This window comes from Leptinotarsa decemlineata, unplaced genomic scaffold (assembly GCF_025532065.1).
Source record: "Leptinotarsa decemlineata unplaced genomic scaffold, Ldec_3_MD MMD2_tig00026328_RagTag_RagTag, whole genome shotgun sequence".
Classification (NCBI taxonomy): Eukaryota; Metazoa; Arthropoda; class Insecta; order Coleoptera; family Chrysomelidae; genus Leptinotarsa; species Leptinotarsa decemlineata.
Genome location: NW_027412688.1, coordinates 6,069,474 through 6,092,159, shown reverse-complemented (window position 1 = coordinate 6,092,159; position 22,686 = coordinate 6,069,474). Strand labels below are relative to the sequence as shown.

Below are 22,686 nucleotides of genomic sequence, written 5' to 3'. Positions count from 1 at the left end.
TTGAGACTCAGCCCTTAGCGTGGGGATGCGTCTTGTCGGTGAGACGAGACTCCTTTTCATTATTATCATCATTATGATCATTATGTTGTTGTGTTATGATATCTCATCATCATAGCGTCGATAATGCTATATTTCCCCAAAACTAGAATGAGTAATTCGTCTGAAGACACCCAGTGCTTCAAGTCCATTGTGGTCCAAAAAACGTAGTTGGTCTACTACAAGGTTCCTTAAAAGAGGAGACAAATCACTTTCTCAAGGCCACCTTTAGTCAGGGAAGCTATAGATTACGCTGTAGACGACCCCTCCCGATATAGAAGGCCCCGACACTCTGTCGAATGAGGCCCCTATGTCCTCCGTTAACAGATGCATAATATCTTCATCTATCTCACCCCAGCCAGGTAGGGGTATAACGCGAAGGGCGGTATGGATGTCTAAGGACTTTCATGCCACCATCAAACATCAGTTGTGACCCATTTGTCTTCCTGACAAACTTCAGTTAGAAGGGGAAGGAGGCCAGGCTTCAACCTGAATAAAATCAAGATGGATTACGTCTTTCTCAAGGCCAGCCCCCAGCTACCCCGTGTAATCATTGTTAGACCACTGGTATGTCACCAAAAGCAATATTGAAAAGGAAGAACATTCCATGATTGTTGCATTTAACCCGTTTGATGAGCATGAGAAAGGGCAAATATGAGACGAATTTCTCTACTACGACTGGGGTTTCAAAGTGTATTGGAAAGAATGGGTCTAATCTGCGTCTATAGATCTTCAATAACTGAATTTTTGCTATACTGTGGCAATTATGTACTCATCCTATATTAAAGAGTACTGCTGATAGTAGTATGAATAACGACGCCACAGTTAGCAGAATAAAACATTCTCACAGCAGATAAACTTGACTTCTTAATTTTTTCTGCTGAAACAGCAACAATCACTAGGTCCTCGTTGATTTGGTTTTTCTACGTATTTGCCGATGAAGCTTAGCCGCATAGATGTAACATAAGTTAGAATATCTAGCATAGGACCATTTATGCTGGAGGTTAGTATTAATAACTCCCCGTGAAAAGGGGAGTTATTAATACTGCTTTCGCCAGATACTCACGAGTAACATAACGGTCAGGTCTTTTTACGCCAGTATCGTGCTTCTACATGTTACCTTTACATTTTTAAGATATTCTAGAGTCAAAGTGAAATGGTACCTGATAAACATTGTACAAATTTTGCTAACGAAGATTATCGTGTATGTGACTCTCAGCAATGGTTGGCCATTGTTTTGGATTACTGGTTTTTATGTAGGAATCATACTTAGAACAATACCAATAAGATTGAAACAAGATTAGAAGAGGCTAATATTTGGAAAAGAAAGTTTTTGGCTTTCTACTTCTCTATCTTGATACAAAAAATGTAGGAATCTTCCAAAGAAAGGAAGGAAGCAATATATATAAAAAAAATACTCTGTACAAAGATTGAGTGTTTTTTCTTATAACGTTATCCTTATTTGCTACTGAAGAGTCGATAAGACAAAACATCGAATGTCTAGCAGTGAGGATGACAGTGTTCCATGTAAGTGTTATTTTACTTCTTTCATTAATTATATTGTGTAGGAATCCTGTGAATGATATCTGATTTCATTACGTGTGTTTGGAATACAAACAGAATAGAGAAAAGTGTTTTTCGCATAATTCAGCGTTCAATTTTCAGTCATTCAAATTTAAACTGGCTTCAAATCATCATTACGCGGAGAATAGTCAAAGATTATAATATCTTCTCGAATTCGATATATTATGTTCTTTACTTCAATAAAACCTAATGAGTTGATCATTTATAACCACAACTTGATCAATTATAAAATGGAGGATAAGAAATGACTAATTTAAAGATTGAGGTTGAATCAGGCCGCACGGTTTATATACTTGTTTGGATTTTGGAAAATTCACGAATGTTTTCACCAAGCTGATTTTCAGTACAGACGGTTGGACTACAGACTGGACTGTATTATAGAAAAAATGTATAGGGTTAGTTTTTCTACCTTAATAAATGTTCACAAAATCGGATTGAAAAAATCGATCAAGCTCAGTTACTTTGAATAAACTGAATAACGATGTACATACCAGTCGGTGTTTTTCTTGCAAGGAGTCCAAGAGATAGTTTATACTTGAAATTTGGATTACGCTAATGAAAACGTTCATCTATGTTCATTATGGGTTTAAATGGACTGAAAATGAATATTACAGATGGTGTCTTCCTTGGAATAAGTCCAAGTGTTTCGATTAAAATGGTTCCGATCTATATTTCTAGTTTATTTGCACAACTTGTTAGAATTTATAATATTGTATTTTGTTGGGGAAGAGAGGTTTTGACTTTCTACTTCTCCATTTTTATGCATAAAAAAATGTTGGGATCCTCCAAAGAAAGACAGGAAGCAAAAATTAATTCTATACAAAGATGTGTAGATCATAAAAGTAAGTTACTTTCAGACACAAACTGGAAGAAAATCCTACTCGAAACAGCTACTTTCATATAAATTTTTAATTACACGAAACATTCGTTATGGCATTGAATCAGATATCATTTATAGGATTTCTACACAATACAGTAGATGAAAAAGTTAAATTTCACTTACATGGAACACTGTCATCCTCACTGGTAGACATCCCATGTTTCGACATAAGACACTTGCTTTATCGCCTCTTCAGCTCCAAATCTAGATAACATTATAAGATGAAGCCCTCAATTCGTTCATAAAATGACGACTTGATGTCACGAATGAGTTTAATCTACTCAAGTCATCGATGACACTACGTAATGTCATTCATTCGCTTATTTATTGCATGAAAGTTAGTTCTTTGCAGGATCAACACATCTTTGTGTAGATTCAATTTTTTGAAAATGATTGCTTTCTTCTTTTCTTTGAGAGACCCCCCACATTGTTTTTTGTTTAAATATGGAGATCTAGAAACCCAAAACCTTTCTTTCCCAAAAATTAATCTCTTCTAAAAATATACTCCTTTCAATTTAAATATATTTTGTGTTTCGTCTGAAAATGCTTCTGGAGTAAGCAGGTCACCATAATTTTTGCTGTTTTTAATCTTGTACTATATCTGACATTTCTGTGTTGATCCAACCGAATTATTTAATCATGGTCATTATTCGCCACTGTTTCACTTCAGAAAACTAGTGAACATCGAACATCCATCTTATATTCTGGTCAGCAAACTCTTCAATATTGAATACGCACTGAGCGTAATATAAACGGCATAAATTTCTTATACTTTAGGTTTTTGTGTTCGCATCAACTTTTGAAAGTGACAGATGTATTTCTTGGCTTTTTCGTTAAGAATCCTGAAGTAGGTAACTATCTTCTCTATCTTCTACAGTCAAAACTGAAGATGTACATATCCCCTCTTAGATTATCACGGTTACCTTATTTTTTCATTCAGTAGTTTTGATTTGATTTCTGTTGTGCACACAAAGGAATCATTCTAGAGTTTCTCTACAACTGAAAATTCATTGTCGAAATCAGAATTCTTGTTGTATGGCATCACTGCTGATACGAAAGTGTAGAAAACCTTCGGAATCGAACCTTGCGGAACACTAACATTCATGTCATAAGAATTTCGTTATCATAATGATAATGCTTTTCATGTTTTTTCATAATTTTGTAAGGCTCAGCTTTTTTCCTATGGCTAATGATGCTAGATTTTGACAGCAGGTAAACATTAAATATGCACTTGTATAATTTCGACGCTTTCATTCATATTGGATTTTCTCTAAAATAGGTATAATATTCCTGATGAATACTTTGATACATTTCTCCATCCATACAAAATAATAATGATCAATATACTTAATCAGGATCATAAAAAAATTTCAATTATCGATTTAAAAAATATTAGTGCTCTTCTGTCTTCTAGAACGAGTTGCGAAACTATTATGAAGTGGGCAGGGAGATTTTGATTAATGAATGCAGGTATACCTTTTCAGGTATCTTTCATCCCATATGCCAGTTCTTTCCTTGTGTTCAAAACTAAGCCAAACTTAATAGAATTACTAAATATAGCTAAGTATTATAATGCATTGGCGTTGTTGGCGAATAATTTAACACAAAGTTGAGATGAACAAGCATTCATACCAAATGAGACAAAGCAATGCAGCGTCAAGTAAATATTGTTACAGGCATGAAATATTTTCTGATTTCATCCAACCATAACTTAAACATGTCTTGAAATTTTATGTTGATCAATTTTCAGATGACTCAGTCATCAATCTTCTCACCCCTATACAGACAAACTTACCTTGCAACAACGAAAATAAAACAACAAATATTGTTAGCATTTCCATGACCGAATATGTTTAATGCAACTAACGCAAATTTATCACAAATTCCGTTTTGTTCATTATTTTTCGTAAGGTCTATATTCCGATTTGGTTATATGCAAGCGTAAACGGAACTCTTGCAACACGAAGGGCACAACCTCAACCCTCACAGATCGCGGTAAACTGGCATCAGCTTCAAAGAAGTAGACGGCCGACAGCCGGCAAAGTTCAGCGCCCGATTGTTTGAATTTTAAACGTACCAGTCTAGCGGGGTGACGTTAAAAGACTGTTGGTATTAGGCAACCAATAATACAGAACACAAATGGGATTAAGTATATCAGTTCTTACAAAGATCACTGTTTTTTATGATACCGACATAAGGTTATAATAGCTCTATCTGGTGTCGGATCACTAATGATTTGTTTTCAGGCTCTAATTCCATCAACCCCGTTTGTATTATAATAGTAATAATAAGAATATTAATTCACCATTGAGGATACACAATGTACATATGGTAGGTAAGTCAGGTGTAAATGAATACTAATGAATATAAATATAATACAATATAAAACAATAGAAATATACACATATATATATATATATATATATATATATATATATATATATATATATATATATATACACATATATACCGATATATATATATATATATATATATATATATATATATATATATATATATATATATATATATATATATATATACCGGAACCCTGAGATTGAAACAAGCAATCAGTTCAATTTATGTGTAATAAAGCGTTTGGTATCATAGAAAATATTCATCTACAAATTCTTGGAAACTACAAAAGCAACCATCTGATAGGTAGCAGAGATTCAACTTTATTTTTAAATATGTTAACACTTCATGCCTGTTTTACTAATATTGAAACAGAAAGCAAGGATTTAACTTTGTTTTGAAATATGTTTAACACATCTTGCCTATTTGACTAATTTTTGGCAACTTGTAAAATGTGATTGCATCATAATGTGGTTTTTTTTCTGATTTGAAATGCTGAAACGTGATCCAACTAATTATTTCCAGACAAGTGAAAGATTTTTTGAAAAATTCAAACATACTTTTTACTGAAAGGGAAAAGTTCAAATTAACATTGATGAACCCCCCAAATGCCCAAATTATATTCACTCATAAAACTGCACAAACAGAGTTATCCAATTGGAGCAATGGTTTTCTTTGTCACTGTTTCCATCAGTTAAATTATCAAAAAGGCTAATCAATATCATCTTGAACCATTGTAACTTCCAACCAAAATTCAGTCTACAGAATTCATATGACTTAATCAATAAAATAGCAAATAGACAACGCAAAATTACTATCCTTTGATGTGCAGAATATATTTCCCAGCATACCTCCTGATGATAACTATTAGTTTAGTAATAGAATTATTAGATAAAAATAGAGTGAACCCAATCATAAAATGAGAAATAATTGACCTTCTGTCGTTATGTCTCAAACAAAATTATTTTCAATTTAACTAATTATTCCTCCTCAAAAGGTTTAATTATGGGAAATCCATTAAGTCCCTTACTTGCAGAAATTTTCGTGGATAAAGAAGTCGAGCTTTAAATAGCCTTTGATTAAGAATTTTTTGTACTGGCATAGATATGTGGATGACGTTTTGGTATGTTTTACAGGTACTAAAAGGCAATTAAATACTTTTCATAGGAATATTAACAAAATTCATGAAAACATAAAATTCACTATTGAAATAGAAGCAGACAACTCAATCAATTTCTTGGACCTAACAATCAGTAGAATGAACAACAAACATGATTTTTAAATTTATCACAAACCGTCCAATACGGATATTACTATACATTACGATTCTACCCATCCTTATCAACACAAAGTAGCAGCTTATAATAGCATGATTCACACATTAGTCAATGTTCCTCTTATTTTCGATAAAGAACTTAATATCTTCAAGCAAATTGTGGTTAACAATGGGTTTAAAGCCGAATAAATAAACAAAATACTTGCCAAGAAAGTCTACGCAAAAGCGATTCGAGACATTTTTCCTATTGATAAGGTAGATAATCAAAATTATAGAGCTTTAACGTATTTTGGACAATCAACTGAAAAAGTAGCTTCATTTTTGAGGAAACGAGATAATAAAATTGCATATAGAACAAGTAACACGTTGGGAAAGTTAGTTGAAAATAATAAAGACAAAACATCCAAATTCGAGAAATCAGGAGTACCTATATAAATTAGAGTGTGGAACGTACCCTAAGGTGTATATTGGTCAAACTGGCAGGACATTTAGAAATCGAATCCAGGAACATCATACGAGCTATGTAAATAAGAAAACAAATTGAACATATTCAAATCATCTTCTAGAAGAAAATCATATCTTCAACGAAATTAATAAACTTAAAAATTCAAACATTCTAATGAATGACCAACCAGATTTGAATAGATCACCATTATTGAACTTGTTTTCTTAAAAACCGAGAAAGAATTATTATTGATGTAGATGTGAGGTAATATATGCTTCAGGTGATCATAATTGAACAGGTACGTTAAGTTCAGGTAATTTTTTTTGGAGGTAGTCTCAATTATGATTACCTGTAGTATATAAATATTAATGTTAAGAACAACTTGAAGTATAAATCACTTGAAAAAGCTAATGTTTTAGCGAAACATGTTGTATATTGTAAATATATATTTTTCAAATAAAGTTCGTGGAGATCAAATCGTGAGTTGTAGTTTTTGAAAAAAGTTGTTGATTTAAGGGTAAAGTGAACTGACAAAATTCAACCAATCCAAGTCACGGGTTCTAGAAAATGTGTATACAACAAACACTTTATATATCAAACGAAACCCTGAGCTTGATAATCGTAGACGTGTATAAATTCAAACCGATGTCTGGATATCCCAGTAGTCTATTTGTGAAGCAAATTTACTTAGTATGATTTATGTAGGTACTCTGTGGAGCCGACTGCGTATTCCAGTGTAATTCTCATTTGAAGTTCAGCTCTATAATTGTTCTCCGATGTGGCCGTGAAATCGAAGTTGACCGTGGATCTAGAATCGTTCATTGGTGTGTTGGTGAACAGAGCGGTAAGTTGTGCGCTAGAACTCGTTTTTTTTGTATTTCATGATTATCTGAGAATTATGAAGGACCAGAAGAAGTAGAAGAGTAGAAGGACCACATATTCATTATACGAAATAAAGCCGAAATTTCCACTTTGAAGTCAAAATTTTGGTTTTTGAAGTTGCTTCCATAGACAATAAGTACCTAAATCTTAAAATTTTAAACCAATTATTTTCGACTCAATTCGAACAGAATTGACAACTTAACTTTGTAAATATTTTCAACAGAGAAGTAATGATGTACCTATTAATTTGAATCATTTTTGCTAAAGTGACCATTTCAAATTATACAGTGTGTAAAATCCAGATAGAATAAATTCATTATTTCGGTTACGGTACATATTTTAACAAAATCCCGAAACAAACCAAATTTAAATTATAATTTGACGTACTTCAACGGAAAAATGCTACCTCTTTCAACCCCCATCGAATGATAGGTTCAACCCCCAATTTTTTAAATGGGAATTATAGGCTTGTGCTATATCGTTTGAAAGGTTTCTTCATTCAATATTCAAAAATGTTATTGCTTTCAAGTTTATTGCAAAAATTAAGATAAAATAAACTGAAATTCGAAATTACCGAAATTCGATAAAATACACTCAAAACTTATTGCAATATACTCAAAACTTATTTCATGTTGAGGTATTGATAATTAGAAAGTGAGCAAAAACCATAGCAATGTTCTTTTTAGATGCAAATAGTTTCCGTAGCAACGTTAGTTTAAAACGCTTGTATTGTTTGTATGTTGCAACATCAGTTGTCACTATTTTAATTTAAGTTTAAAGATCGTTAACTTCAAGTCTGACAAATGGTTAGATTAACGGAAATGCACAAAATAACAGTTTTACAAATGTTGGTTGAGGAGATAAAACCCGAACACAACAGGAAGTAGCTTGCCTATTTCCTCAAGAAACAATAAGCAAACTAGGGAAGCAGTTTCGCGAGATTGGTCATGTGGGGCAGATAAAAAAAAAGCTGCCAATGCAATAAGTGATGAACTCAAATTATATGTGATGCTTGAGTTTGAGGAAAACCCACATACATCGACTAGACAGGCTTCCACTACATTCCATGTTAGCCAAACATCGATAGTTAACAAATTAAAAGAAAATAAAATGCATCCCTATAAAATAATACCTACTCAAGAGCTCATGGAAAACGATTTTGATAGAAGAACTTATTTTTATGAGAAAATGATGGACATGTTGTATAACAATACCTATCATCCAGTTAGAATACGTTATACTTTCTGATGAGTGTACTTTGTCTCTTAACGGTCATGCTAATCGGCAAAATTTATGCTACGGGTCAACGGAAAATCCTCACTGGATGAGAGAAGAACACACGCAATACCCTAAAAAGGTTAATGTTTGGGCAGGGATTGTAGGAAACCATATCATTGGTACCTTTTTCATTGAGGGCAACTTGAATGGCGATAATTACTAGGCACTACTTCAAAATGATGTCATTCCAGGTGGAGCAAATTTATATCCTGATCAAGTTCCAGTGAATACGATATGGTTTCAGCAGGATGGAGCACCACCACATTACCAAGTGAATGTCCGGCAATACCTCTATACAACAGTTTTCAATTGGTGGATAGGGAGGCGAGGATCGATTAAATTGGCCTGCGCGATCACCTGATATTTCATCATTAGATTTATTTTTATGGGGATATGTAGAGAGCAATGTGTATAAAACTAAACCTTCAGATTTGAATGACTCAAAAGAACGAATAACGCTTGCGATTAGGTCGGTCACGCCTGAAATGTTAAATAATGTTAGAAGGCAGTTTTGTTTGAGATTTGGATGTTGCCAAAACTTTCGCGGTGAACATTTTGGACATCTACTTCGTTAACATCCATAGCTTTTTTTCGTACTCTTCATTTCGTTACGTTTTGCATTACATTTTAGTTTTTGAGTGTATTTTTATCGTATTTCGATAACCACATGACTTTAAATTTATTTTATCTTAATTGTTGCAATAAACTTGAAAGCGATAATATTTTTGAATAGAGAATGAAGAGACCTTTCGAACGATATATTACAAACCTATACTTCCCATTAAAAAAATTGGGGGTTGTACTTGTCATTCGAAGGGGGTTGAAGGTAGGGGTGGCATTTTTACGTTGAAGGATGTCAAATTATAATTTACACTTGATGTGTTTCGGGATTTTTTTCAATACCTATGTAGAGTAACCGAAATAATGAATTTCTTCCATTTGGCTTTTACACAATGTGTAAACAGGGGAAATGAGGCAGATTCATACGTGAGACAGCCTGAAAATAGATGAATCGTGTCGAACATATTTTAAGAAATATAAAATTTTAACAATTCCATGTATTTATATCTTCAAATGTACCTACAATGTTATTTATTCAACATATTGACATGAAGGTAACAAACAGTTCCTCAGTATCATGATTGCCCCACTAGAAATAGTGACCTCATCAGAATTCCTGCACATAGCTCATCATTTTATGAAAAAGCCCCTCACATAGAGGTAAGAAGTTTTTAAATCATCTTCACGCAAACCTGAGAAAGCTACAGAATAAAAACTCTTTCAAACCAAAATTGAAAGGATATTTGCAAGAAAAATGTTTTTATAGTGTCTTTCTTGATGCAAAATGAAAATGTATTTGCTTGTGTGTATGAATATAAATTGAATAAATGTATCTATGTATATGTGTACAAATCTGTTGACTTGTGATATTTTAATATTGTTGATTGTTAATGTCTCTACCATCTCATACTATTTATTTGTGACGTATGCTATATCATGCTGTATGTGATCTGAAAGGAATGAATAAATATATTATTATTATTATGGGGTACATTCATCCATTTTTATTTTTTTGAGTGTTACAGAGAAGGCCGTACAAGTGTATTCACACAACATACATTGTTTGTATGCAGTCAGATGGTAAGACTATTGATTTTTTGATAAATCGATTAGTAATCGATACCCGAGAGAATTCTCTAAGACGAAATATAAAAACTATGTGTTAATAGTAACGATTTATTTTCCCAAGAAACATACAATGTTTACAGTGGGGAAAAAACAACAATTCAAAAACTAACTCTTAACACAACTAAGTACGAACAGAGCACAAAAAAAGAAAATCAAAACTGACACTTGAAAAAAATATATATGTGATTGAATATAATTATCAAAAATATGAAGATGCACCACCTTCCCCTACATAATGGAAACATCATCAATTCTTCAATGCATGGATCATCATACTTAATTATTTGGTTTAGTTTAATGAAAATGTTCGAATGATCGGTCTATTGAAAGAGATAAGTTTAATATTAAACGACGAAATGGTTTAGTGATTAAAAATTGTTTTCAAGAAGGGTTACATGGGTAAGAGGATGAATATTTTTTTCTTGTCAACGTTTCAATCCAATTAAATTCTTCTTCAGGGATATGTTACAAGAATTTTCATAAACATATCTACCATAAAACTTACAACTGTTATCATTTTAATGTCACAATGAATCATGAATTCTTAAATAAATTACTAACAGAAAAGGAGTTTTTTGGTATTGAAAATATAACCATTTTGAAAACTTCCGACATATCAGATACATAATAAAAATAAAAAACGCTGAAGTAATAAAATTTTCGAGACAACACAACACAGAGACATGAAATAAACGAATGGCTTCATAAACACTATCGTGTTTCAGGATATTATGTATTATTTCGCTTGTAAGTCTTTGTATAAAAATGAGTATATGTTCTCTTTCATGTTGAACAAAGGCTGAGGAGTTCCATTCATGATGCTTCGAAGTCAAATAATTTGCAGAAGAATAAATGTCAATACAATGACCTCTCTTTATTAATTAATTTCATCTGTTACTTCATCGACGATTAACATACATTTTTACAAATTATTTGAATTCCAGATTTTTTACTTTTGTTCAACTAAAAATGTTTTGAAACATGAAATGTGTTTTTTTTGGGGTACAATTATTTCATGAAAACTTATTTGATTTGAAATAACAAACACTCTGTTTCTATAATGAATAAACATTTGTAGATCATCTTTGACATATGTACTAACCACAATACACCACGAATGATTGTAAGTTGCCTAACTGTGAGTGAATATTTCACTTTGATATTTGATATGAAACTTTTAAACTTTCCTGTTATTGTCAGTGTGTCAGCGATAGAAGAGATGTATATATGTAGTTTGTAGTTGTTATGGTTGTATAGTTACGGTAGTTATTTGATACGAATTTTTCTTGTAGAATTATTCAGGTTAGAATATTTAAAATGATTTTGCGGATATCATGTAGCTGGGTTTTTATTATCGCCTGAATGTGCATTCAACGTAATACTTCGAGGTATGTTAAATGTTTATTTTTACTTCCTGTTGTTTTTTGTTTATCGAACTTGTCTGTAATCTATAATGAGCATATCGTTTTGCGCTACTCCCAATGTTCACTTATTTATCTTAGTGGTTTTATAGGAGTGTTGTCGATTTTTTATTCAAACTATAGACGCTAAACCCACACAATTTTTTATATTCCATTCTAGTTGAAATAATATACGAGGTGCAACGAAAACTGTATTTCTAGATTTCATTGGTTTATGGATTCCCGGTTGATTTTTTGAGTCAATGATCACATTAAGTGCTGGGGATTTCATTTCAAACTCCTGTGTGTTTATAATCAATCAATGAAAAAATAATCAATTCATGAAATATGTGTTATCTGTAACTTGGGTAAATCATGTAAATTAAAGTGTTAGGTATCACACGTTAAAAGGTAAGACCTCGTTAGTCCTAAGCTCGCACAAGTTTCGACTTTTAGGAGTTGTCGTTTGTAGGGGTGACAGCTGGTCATTGAGAAAACAGATTTACAGACAGGCATAAAGAAATAAAAATTGGTGCCTGAATTACAATATTTTGCTATACTTGTTTGTGAGCTGCCTTTGCTAACTTTATCTGATAAAATCTTTTTTATTTTATGTAAAAGGGGGGGAGCAAGCAGCTTCCTTCATATTAATTAAAACTGTGGCTTCATTGGATATATTTTGAAACAGTCTTGAGAATATTCAATCTATTGTGTAATTGTATGAGCTTTGCACAGTTATTCAAATACTTTGTTCTTAAGCAATGACTGACTTTACAAAGACGCCATCTTCAGGATGAACCTGAAACTCAAACATTGAAAATTGAATAAAGAATATGACAGTAAAAAAAACTTGAAATCGATTTTGAATATTTACCAAAAATATTTAACTATCCAGATGAAATACCTGAAGTCACACATTATCATAAAAATATTTAATATTCCAGATGTCAATAAAGAACCTTATAGTTTCTTTACTACTTCTTCTCCCTTCTCTGGGGATGATGCCAGACGATGACAGCAGCTGTTATCAACAGTGTTTTCATCAACCCCCAGAAGCCTGTCCGAGCAGTAGAAGCTCATGTAGATGTCGACAGTTGCCGAACTGTAAGCGAGCCGCTGTCTGCTGTGATATCAATAATTTGACATTGGAAGATGCCTTACTTTGTGGAAGTAGGTGTATTCATTAAATGGAAATGTTACTAATTTTGTAAATTTCTAGGATAACTGTTGGGTCCCTAAGTTCTTTAATAAGTGACACACTTCTCAATCATAGACTTTTTCCAGGAACTCAAAAATGCGACCTAAAAACACTGACAATGATACTCAGTTATTTGACAGGTTGACTTGGTTTGCTATTGGTGTCATGTCTAGATTCAAAATTCACTCCTTGGTTATATTTGAATAACCAGAATGAAGTTTCTGGAATTTCCTCACTTCAATTTTTTTTTCAATAGTTTTTAATTCTCCTTGTGCTGTTCATCATACCTTTCAAAATGATTCATAGTTGCTTTCAGTACATTCTAGACAGACAGGCACTCTTTCTGGTGTCCGTCACGGATAGATTCACAACAATAAGTATATCAGTCATCACGCGAAGACGATCGTAGATACTAACAATCGAAACGTCGTGAACTAACGTGACTTGGAATCGCTCCACTTTTTATTTTCATTTTCTTTTTTCATTTCTTTATTTTAATTTATTCAATTGTTCTATTTTTACTTGTATTTTATTTCACTATTATTTCATTTCAGGTTTATTTTGGTTAATATAATTGTTATTTTCAGCTATTCATTTTCAATTCTTCTTTTTTATTTGTTTCAGAGATTTCAAATCATTTTATATAATAGACAATGGAAGTCCGAACTAGTGAAATTCAATAAGTATATGTTAGACTATCTTTTGTAAATTATTCTTAGTTTTATTACAATTATTTGCTGCAGAAAATTTACTAAAAGTATTTCTGTCAGAAAATGTTCTCTAGTTAGTAAACGAACTATTTGATTGTTTCTATTAATGAGGTAATATTAGGAAAGTATAGAATTCATGGCATTGAAGGTCTTGAACTGAAAGTGATTAAATTTGTCACTTCAGTAAAAATTGTTTTCTCAAATTTTCATAAATTCCACAGATCCAAGCGTAGATCTAGGCACATTTTTTGAGGGAGAGGGAGCTTTGTTTATAATTTATTTTTAATGCAAACTGTCAATTCAATGATTGAGCAGGTAAATTTTCAACGCATGCTTGCAAATGAAAATAATTCTAACTCGACTGTGAAGTATTGAGTTTGCTCATTTGTGACTTGCTTAAAAGGTATTGAGTAATATATCTGATCAACTGCAATTGATTGTAGCTGTTGAGTAATGAATCATTACCTAAATATCTGGGAGTAATTCTAGATTCCAAACTGACCTGGAACCAACACTTGGACAGGATAAAAAGTAAAACGGAGGTGTAACTGATGCTCGCCAGCCACACTTATGGAAAAACATGGGGGCTAAAACCAGACATGGTATATTGGCTATACATGATGGTGGTTAAACCCATGATAACATACGCATCTCCGGTCTGGTGGCCAAAGATGAAGCCGGGGACTCCTATAAACAAACTAGGCAAGGTGCAAAAACTTGCATGTTTGGGAATGACGGAAGCAATGATAACTACCCAAACAGCTGCATTGGAGACACTCCTGAATCTACCTCCTTTACACTTTGTGATAATGGAGAAGATCGGACAGGACACAAATTTCGGAACATGTGGAGGAGCACATGTTGAATATGTGCACGGACCACATGACACCGAAGTACACCTTCAACACAAACTTCACGGCCAAAATCATAAGCCGTGAAGAGTGGAAGACCATGAGTCATCCCGAAAACATGTTTGGAAAAAACACCTGGTATACAGATGGATCGAAGACCAAACATGGAATGGGAGCTGGAATATACCGAGCGGATAGAAATCTAAACTACAGTTATCCGCTAGGACTATACACGTCCGTCTTTCAGGCGAAAGTGTATGCTATTAAATTGAGACCTCAAAGAAATGAGCGCATCAATATTTTAACAGACAGCAAGAGCGCACTAGGGGCTCTGACAAACCTGAAGGTGACATTAAAACTGGTCTGGGAATGCCATGAAGAACTGAATGAACTTGCAAACAGGAACAAATTAATTTTGTACTGGGTGCCAGGGCATTCAGGTATCACAGGTAATGATAAAGCTGATGAATGCACTAGACATCATCAGCTTCATATATAGGTCCTGAACCAGCTCTGGGGGTACCAAAATCATTGGTACGAAACCAGATTAGGATATGGACCAATAAGAAGCACACAGAGTACTGGACAAAAGTACCTGGCAACAGACACAGTAGAACCTTCATTAGGGTACCGTCCGAGAAAAGAACCGAAGAACTACTTCAATATAGTAGGGATCAGCTCAGAATAATTACAGGGTTACTAACCGGTCACTGTCCGCTTAGGGGACACCTGAATAAAATGGGGCTGTACAACGGAGACCTCAGCTGCAGATTAGGCAACGAACGGATAGAAACAGCTCTACACATCTAATGCGAATGTGAGGCACTGAATTACCGAAGGCAGGCAATATATGGAAGTACAAAATTACGTCCAGAAGAATATGATGAACATCCAACACGGAACCTGTCTGATCAACTGCAATTGATTCGTAGCTGTTGAGTAATGAATCATTACCTACTTGGAGGATGAAACTATAGTTCATTATTCAAAAATAAATGGTCATATATTTGACTTTTTCTGCTTTACTCTAGAGAGCCTTATTATTTCTGATGATTGTGATTTCATTATGTTCGTTCGTTCATTATGTTTCATTATATTCTTTCATGATAATTTGCCAGTATCATTCGTTTTTTGCAAAGGGATTTATGTAGACAAAATAAGAACTGTCACCTGCGGGATTATATAGCTTGAAGAAAAAATGCGATTGATTTGAAGGTGTTGAGTAATGGATCATTACCTACTTGGCGGATGAAACTATAGTTCATTATTCAAAAAGGAGATGCCAGATTATATATCGTAATCATTCAGTGAAGAAAAATGTATACCACATTCAACAGTAGCTTTTCTGAAGCGATTTAACCTCTCTAAGCTGGTAATCAATATTTCAGTTCCCAATTTCAATTTTAGAATTGGGCTGATCATTATTCAACAGACGTGTGTAGTGTACTTTTATTGCATAACCCATCTATCGATTGAGTAAATGAGTTATTTCAATATTTTTATTCTTCAGATGTAACGGCTGATGGTGTGGAAGCCCTACATATCCGAAATGCTACTTTGGATGTTCTGAACATCAGTTTACCAGTTTGGAGAAGACTGAGACTTAGATATATGACAATTACAGATGGAAAAATAAAAAGAGTGGCTGGGGAATTTGCCAAACATTCAGTTGTTTCTTGCCTTAATCTGTCGTCTAATGGAATACACAAATTTGAACGAAGATCTCTAGTGAATTTGTTCAATCTCAGCTTTTTAGATTTGTCTCAAAATAATTTATCTGAAGTGCCTAGTTTCAAAATGGAGGGAGCTGTTAAACTTGATATTTCGGGTGAGATTTGCTGTTTTAGTATATTTAAATTATAATAAAATTGAGACCACACATTACATGCTAATACCTTTAGAAAAATAATTCATACAATGACATTTTTTCCAAACATTCATTCCTTCTGAATCTACTGTGTCAACTTTAAATTTTCTCCTCAGAATATATGAGTAATTCTATAATACCTTTATGGAATCATATCAACGGTATATTCGATAGACTTTTTTTTGTGTTTTTACAGCTCACTAGAATAAATGCCTGTTATACTTTTTTGAATGAAGTTAATTTGTATATTAAGTTAGAGTGAAGTTATTTTGTATATTAGGAGAGGTTGAACAAAATTATTTCAAGGATAAGTTTCTAATACATATTTTATTCAATATTGAGCAGAATGCATGAAAACAAAATCAATGAGAAAAGGTCTATTTGAAAATATTTCTCAATGTAATATTTTTAATCAAAAAGATCATTCTATGGAATGCATTATTTTGTTCTCAATCTATCAGTTTTATGTTTCATTAATATAAATTATAATGATATTAAACAAATTTAAAAAATCATAATACTTATGTTTTTTGGAAAAGAAAGGTTTGTATTTGTTTGGAATACAAACAGAATAGAGAAAAGTGTTTTTCATATAATTCAGTGTTCATATAAAAGTATTTGTTTCGGAAGTATTTTTCTTTCGTGTAATTCAAAATTTTTTTGTGAAAGTATCTGTTTCGAGAGGGCTTTTCGTCCAGTTTGTGTATTAAAGTTACTTCTTTGCAGGATCTGCACATCTTTGTACAGAGTTAATTTTTTCCATTGCTTTCTTTCTTTATTTGGAAGATTCTTACACTTTTTCATATCGAAATGGAGAAGTAGAAAACCAAAACCTCTCCTAAAAGATTTTTTTTGCCATAACATACAATTTTTTTGGGGCACAGTATTATCTGTAACAGCCTGGGATACTTTTATTATATTTTCTAATTGCATCGATTTTATCAGGTTTTCAAAGCAATGTGTCTAATCTGGAAATGCAAAAAACTACTTTTTTTTACTCTTTGATGTCCTTTTCAAGAGTGTGATGATATAAGTGCCATGTTTCAACTGTTTTCAACCCCAAAACTATAAAGAAGTTGAAATAATTCCGATGACAGTGTCGAGGAAAGACACAGATATGACAAGGAATTAAATTATTTCAAAATAATATTTGAAACATTGATTTCTCCTAATATTCCTACACTGTAGTATCTGCTGAATGCGTTCTGGAAAACAACTACTACTTTGGCTGATACCACGATATACATTATATCCAACAGACATTTATACAAGTTACGTCACAGAGGATGATAGTCTTGCAGATGCTGGTGGTTCGTCCAGAAGCAGGTTTATGTTGGAAATAATTCAGTAGATCACTTGCAGATCAGTTTCGAGTTATCACCTCTCGTCAATACAGGAAAGATCCAACCCAAACTCAAATAAGTCAATATCCGTCGTGGTATTAGCCTGGAAAGCAGTTATACCATACCCTACAGTGTTGGAGCGGCGGAGGAGTTACTAACATTGGACACGAGACTAATGACCAATGGAATCGATGCCGATGACATAAAAAAATATAATTATATATATATATATATATATATATATATATATATATATATATATATATAAATTTATTAATATTATATTTATTAAATTTATTAATATTGATATATATATATATATATATATGTTAATATTAAATTTCACAAAAACGATTTGAAGCTTTATATCTTCTATTAATTATCTGCGACCGCTTTCGACAGCTGGTCGTACTGTCATCTTCTAGGCACTCCTCAAACTGATCTTGTCATCCTGTCGTCTGCCTCTTTATACGGTCAGAACGTCTCAACTCGGGTATTTCAGGTACTTTAGGTAAATTTGCCTGTATTTGTACTGCATCAGGTACTATTCTGATTTGTACTTGTTCCTCGATAAGTGATTTATGACTGTTAAATTTATGGATGTTCAAGTTTTCCCAAATGTCCATGCGGTTTCCCTTGTTGACTTGTTTTATGAGTTTTATGTTCTCTGGTGGGGGGAAGTTACGTTTGTTTTGTATATATATATATATATATATATATATATATATATATATATATATATATATATATATATATATATATATAAAAATTTAGGAAGAAATTATTTTCATATTGACCTTATATGGTACTCTGTATTGAAACTAAGGAAATTCAATTAATTTTCAGCAAATCCTAGTTTGATGTGCGCAAGTGTGGAGCAAACTTTGAACAGATCAGATATATTGTTCAAGAATGAGAATTTGACAGCTTGTTTGGAACCGGCAGGATTCCACTGGTTCAACACCACTGAAAGCATCAAAGTTTCAGAACTGAAACGCATACAGCAGGTGATTGTCAATAATCAATTATTTGATATAAATTACCTTGAGTAATTGATAGAAAAACTAATTTCAAATCTTTCATTTTTATTGAAAGGTAACCGATAAATTGTAAAAGCCGGCAAATGACGTCACTGATTAGTTATGATGGATTCGATAAAGATTATTTTTGTTGAAAAGAGGGACAGTGACCGGAATTGACAAATGACAGGATGTTATTATTGTCGAAATTAAACATCTTACAAATTTACATATTATTTATACTGACAATTTCTTCATATTTTTAGCCATATTACAAAGCCATATTACAGAGCTGCCAAAATACTTCTTAAAGTTCCAAATTCGAACTTTGGTTTCCAATTTAGGTTGTTAGTTTTTATGAGTGTACTTTGAACTGTAATTGCTCGGTGAATACTTATCAATTCAATTCAATAACACAAGCCGATGACTTCCGTCAGCATGAAAACATGAGGATATACATAATAAATATATTACCAAACAGAAAAAAGAAAATCAAGTATGATATTTTATATAGTTCATGAGTTTTTTTTTGAATTGGAAAACATTTATTGAATCTTTTAACGAAAGTGGGAGTTTATTATACTCATTCAAACCTTTATAAAATAAGGACTTCATCGTACTAGTCAAATTAGTTCGAGGAAGGTGGGATTTTTGGGAGCTACTTGCTCTTGTTAAGTGGTTATGGATTTGAGATTTATATATACAGAATTCTTCAAAATAAGTTGGAAACAAGTTATGTGTTAGTTTGAAAATGAATATCATTGCTAACTCATACAGTCTCTGGGAAACAGACAGCCACTGCAATGTACTCAACATGTTTGATATACTAGAATACCTATTCACTTGTAAAATAATCCTCATTCCACGATTCTGTAACTTTTGTAAAGCCGATACCTTATTTTGGTCAAATGAGTATAACAGACTAGCACAATAATCAAAATGGGGTTGGATTATACAATTATATAATGTAATTTTTGAGTACATCGAAGGCTGAGATGAAATTCTTGAGAAAAAATATATTTTTTTAGTAATTTTTCTATATATATAATCAAAATGAGCATGAAGAGATAAACGATTATCCACCATGAAACATAAGTATTTGAATTCACTTACGAACTCTATTACATCACCTGCAATTTGTAATCTTATGTTGAGATTGATGATGAGTGATAGCTTATAACCAGTTGATAAGATCATATATTTTGTTTTGGAGGTGTTGAGTTTTAATTTATTGCTATTCATGTACTTGAAAACATTTCTTAGTTCATTATTTATTTGATCATGATTCTATATTATCTCCTGAAATTGATAACAAGGTGTCGTCTGCAAAAAGGTTCATGAAATCACAACCATGGATGGCATCTATATCATTCAGGTAGATTAAAAATAATATAGGTCCCAAAACACTCCCCTGAGGTACCCCAAAAATGACATCGCGAGATGATGACACTGAATCCTTTATTTTGGTTACTTGTTTGCGTTGTGATAAATAATCAGTCAGCCATAACAAAACAGTTTCCCTGATACCAATACTTTGCAGTTTATTTAGTAATATGTGGCGATCAATTGTCTCAAAAGCTCTTTCTTCGATAAAGTTATCGAAGTGTTTGAAAAGTATGGTACTCGATTGGCGAGAGGTCTGGGGAAAGACCGCTTTCATCTAGTCGGAAACATATCAGTCAATATTAGCATTGTTATATGTTTATCGCCACATAATTTATGTGACTCGTCTTTATGTTATTGTTCCACATTATTGAACAAATACAAGGTGCTTCAGAACTAGATGGTGGCATATTTGAGTATTGGTTGTTATAAAAATAGATAAAATTTAAGTAGTTGGATAAAATTATGTTTTATAGTTTGATCTGTTGAGATTAGTACATTCTTTTCATAATCATTGAAAATAGAAAAAATTGCATCGGCCGGGAATCGAACCCGGGCCGCCCGCGTGGCAGGCGAGCATTCTACCACTGAACCACCGATGCGATGATAAATGCATTGAGTATATTTGTTGATTAGGCGAGAGGTTTGGGGAGTACTATGGATGAGGCAGAACTTTTGTCGATTTTCTTACAATAGAACTCAGCTGTGATGGTTTGGCCCGGTTGCAGAAAATTATAGTGAGTCATATCAGCCACGACCACCATATAGTAACCATAGTCGTTTTTTCGTGGGTTTTTGCTCATCTTCAACTTTTTTTTGAATACGGACCTGAATTGTAATATCTAAAAGCTGAATTTGTTATCACAGTGGCTACAAAAATCGAGGAGAAAAACTAGAGGTCTCTATTTTAAAAAATGTTGACGATGAAATCTAATGGAGGAAATGTCGCATTGAAAATTGATTTATATCAGATTTTAGCAAATATGAAACATGTATTCGACAATTCTAGTTTTTCAAAAACAGCCACCGATATTCTCGATCTGAAAAGATATTATTCCAGTGTAAATTGAAAGGGGTATATTTTCAAGAGAGATTAATTTTTGGGAAAGGAAGGTTTTGGCTTTCACCTTATCCATCTTTATACAAAAAATGTGTGCATTTTCCAAAGATAGGAAGAAAGTAATGAATTTCAAAAAATATACTTTATATAGAGTGAAAAGAAGTGATTTTCCGACACAAACTGGAAGAAAAAACCCTCTCGAAACATTGAATTACACGAAAGACAAATACTTCCGGAACCACGATTTTTATATGAACACTGAATTGCACAAATAAATTATTTTTTCTATTTAATCAAATAAAATCAAAATATGCTTTATTACCCAAGATCTAAACATCCTATTGGCAAAGTCAAATAAAGTAAAACGTGTATATGGGACATTGAATTAACAAATATAAACTATAAAATAATGCTTAGAGACAAGAGCAGAGTATATGGACAGAACAATACTAAGCCCAGCTGAACAGATACAAATATAAGTACATGAATATATGAATATTGAGTAAATGTAAATGTATAATGCTACGTAATGAACATTGATAGCTATTTCGTGTTGATTGCAATAACTTGTTTACATAAAGCTACATGCCAATTACTCGATATAGCCTTGGTAGAATTCGTCCACACTATAATAGGGCCTTCCAACAAGGGATTCTTTTACTTTCTCTCTGAATTTCTTTTCATTATATATTCGCCTTAAATTAATGGGAAGGTGGTTAAATAACTTCTTGCTATTGAAAATAATAGAATTTAGTGTAAGGGCTAGAGTAGGTGTTGGAAGGGAAATGAAGTAAGACTGCCTTGTACTATAAGTTAAGGTGGTATTAAATTGATTTTTATATTTTTTGTGGATAAGACACACTGTTTCCAAAATAAAAAGACATACCAAGGTCAGAATTTTCGGCTTCACAAATAATGGGCGGCATGAATCCCTGTAGCTGGCCTACAGGACTCAATTTGTGGAAAATAAACTGTTCTTGTGATAGTAGTGTCTAACTCTCTTGCAACAACTCTCACTGCATGACATCCTGCTGCTAGTCTTCTTCATAAGAAGTCGACATGGGGATCAAATTTTAGATTTTCATAAATGAAGAGACCCAAAAATTTGTTTTTCTCAAAATTTTCAATTTTTACATTTTCCAAGTGTACTTCCCCTGTGTTACATCTAAACGTGACCACATTTGTTTTGTCGATGTTGAATGATAAAAGATTGGAATCACACCACTCTTTCACCCTTCTTATGTCGACGATAACTTGATCAAGTAAATTTGAGGCGGTATTGCTATGCCAGAGGATAGTGTGATGTCAGCGAAACATATGAATTTACCACTTATGTCAACATGGACTAAGTCATTGACATAAATGAGAAACAACACCGGTTCCATATAATAGATCATTCTGTCGCCGATGAGAAAGGTAGGTCTCAAACC

General features: G+C 32.8%; 2 protein-coding genes and 1 non-coding gene across 6 annotated transcripts in view; 1 reads left to right on the top strand and 2 right to left on the bottom strand.

The window, feature by feature from the left end:
* The window catches only part of LOC111515782 (tyrosine-protein kinase-like otk), a 226,507-nt gene extending 221,997 nt beyond the window's left edge, over positions 1–4,510 (bottom strand). The window contains exon 1 of the mRNA XM_074182399.1: positions 4,296–4,510. Coding sequence (XP_074038500.1) covers positions 4,296–4,341 — 46 coding nt within the window. The 5' untranslated portion in view covers positions 4,342–4,510. The remainder of the gene's footprint in view (positions 1–4,295) is intronic.
* A 2,775-nt stretch (positions 4,511–7,285) lies between these two features.
* hfw (leucine-rich repeat domain-containing protein hfw) overlaps positions 7,286–22,686 on the top strand; it is a 32,326-nt gene continuing 16,925 nt past the window's right edge. The window contains exons 1-4 of one of the 4 annotated variants that reach the window (XM_074182786.1): positions 7,286–7,420; positions 12,770–12,995; positions 16,095–16,412; positions 18,641–18,801. In XM_074182786.1, coding sequence (XP_074038887.1) covers positions 12,770–12,995; positions 16,095–16,412; positions 18,641–18,801 — 705 coding nt within the window. In that variant the 5' untranslated portion in view covers positions 7,286–7,420. Of the gene's footprint in view, positions 7,421–11,607; positions 11,814–11,944; positions 12,237–12,769; positions 12,996–16,094; positions 16,413–18,640; positions 18,802–22,686 lie in introns of those variants that run through there. The other 3 variants (XM_074182785.1, XM_074182787.1, XM_074182788.1) reach the window with 3 other exon arrangements.
* TRNAG-GCC (transfer RNA glycine (anticodon GCC)) lies at positions 20,728–20,798 on the bottom strand. The gene has a single exon. It is a non-coding gene; the product is annotated as a tRNA-Gly (tRNA).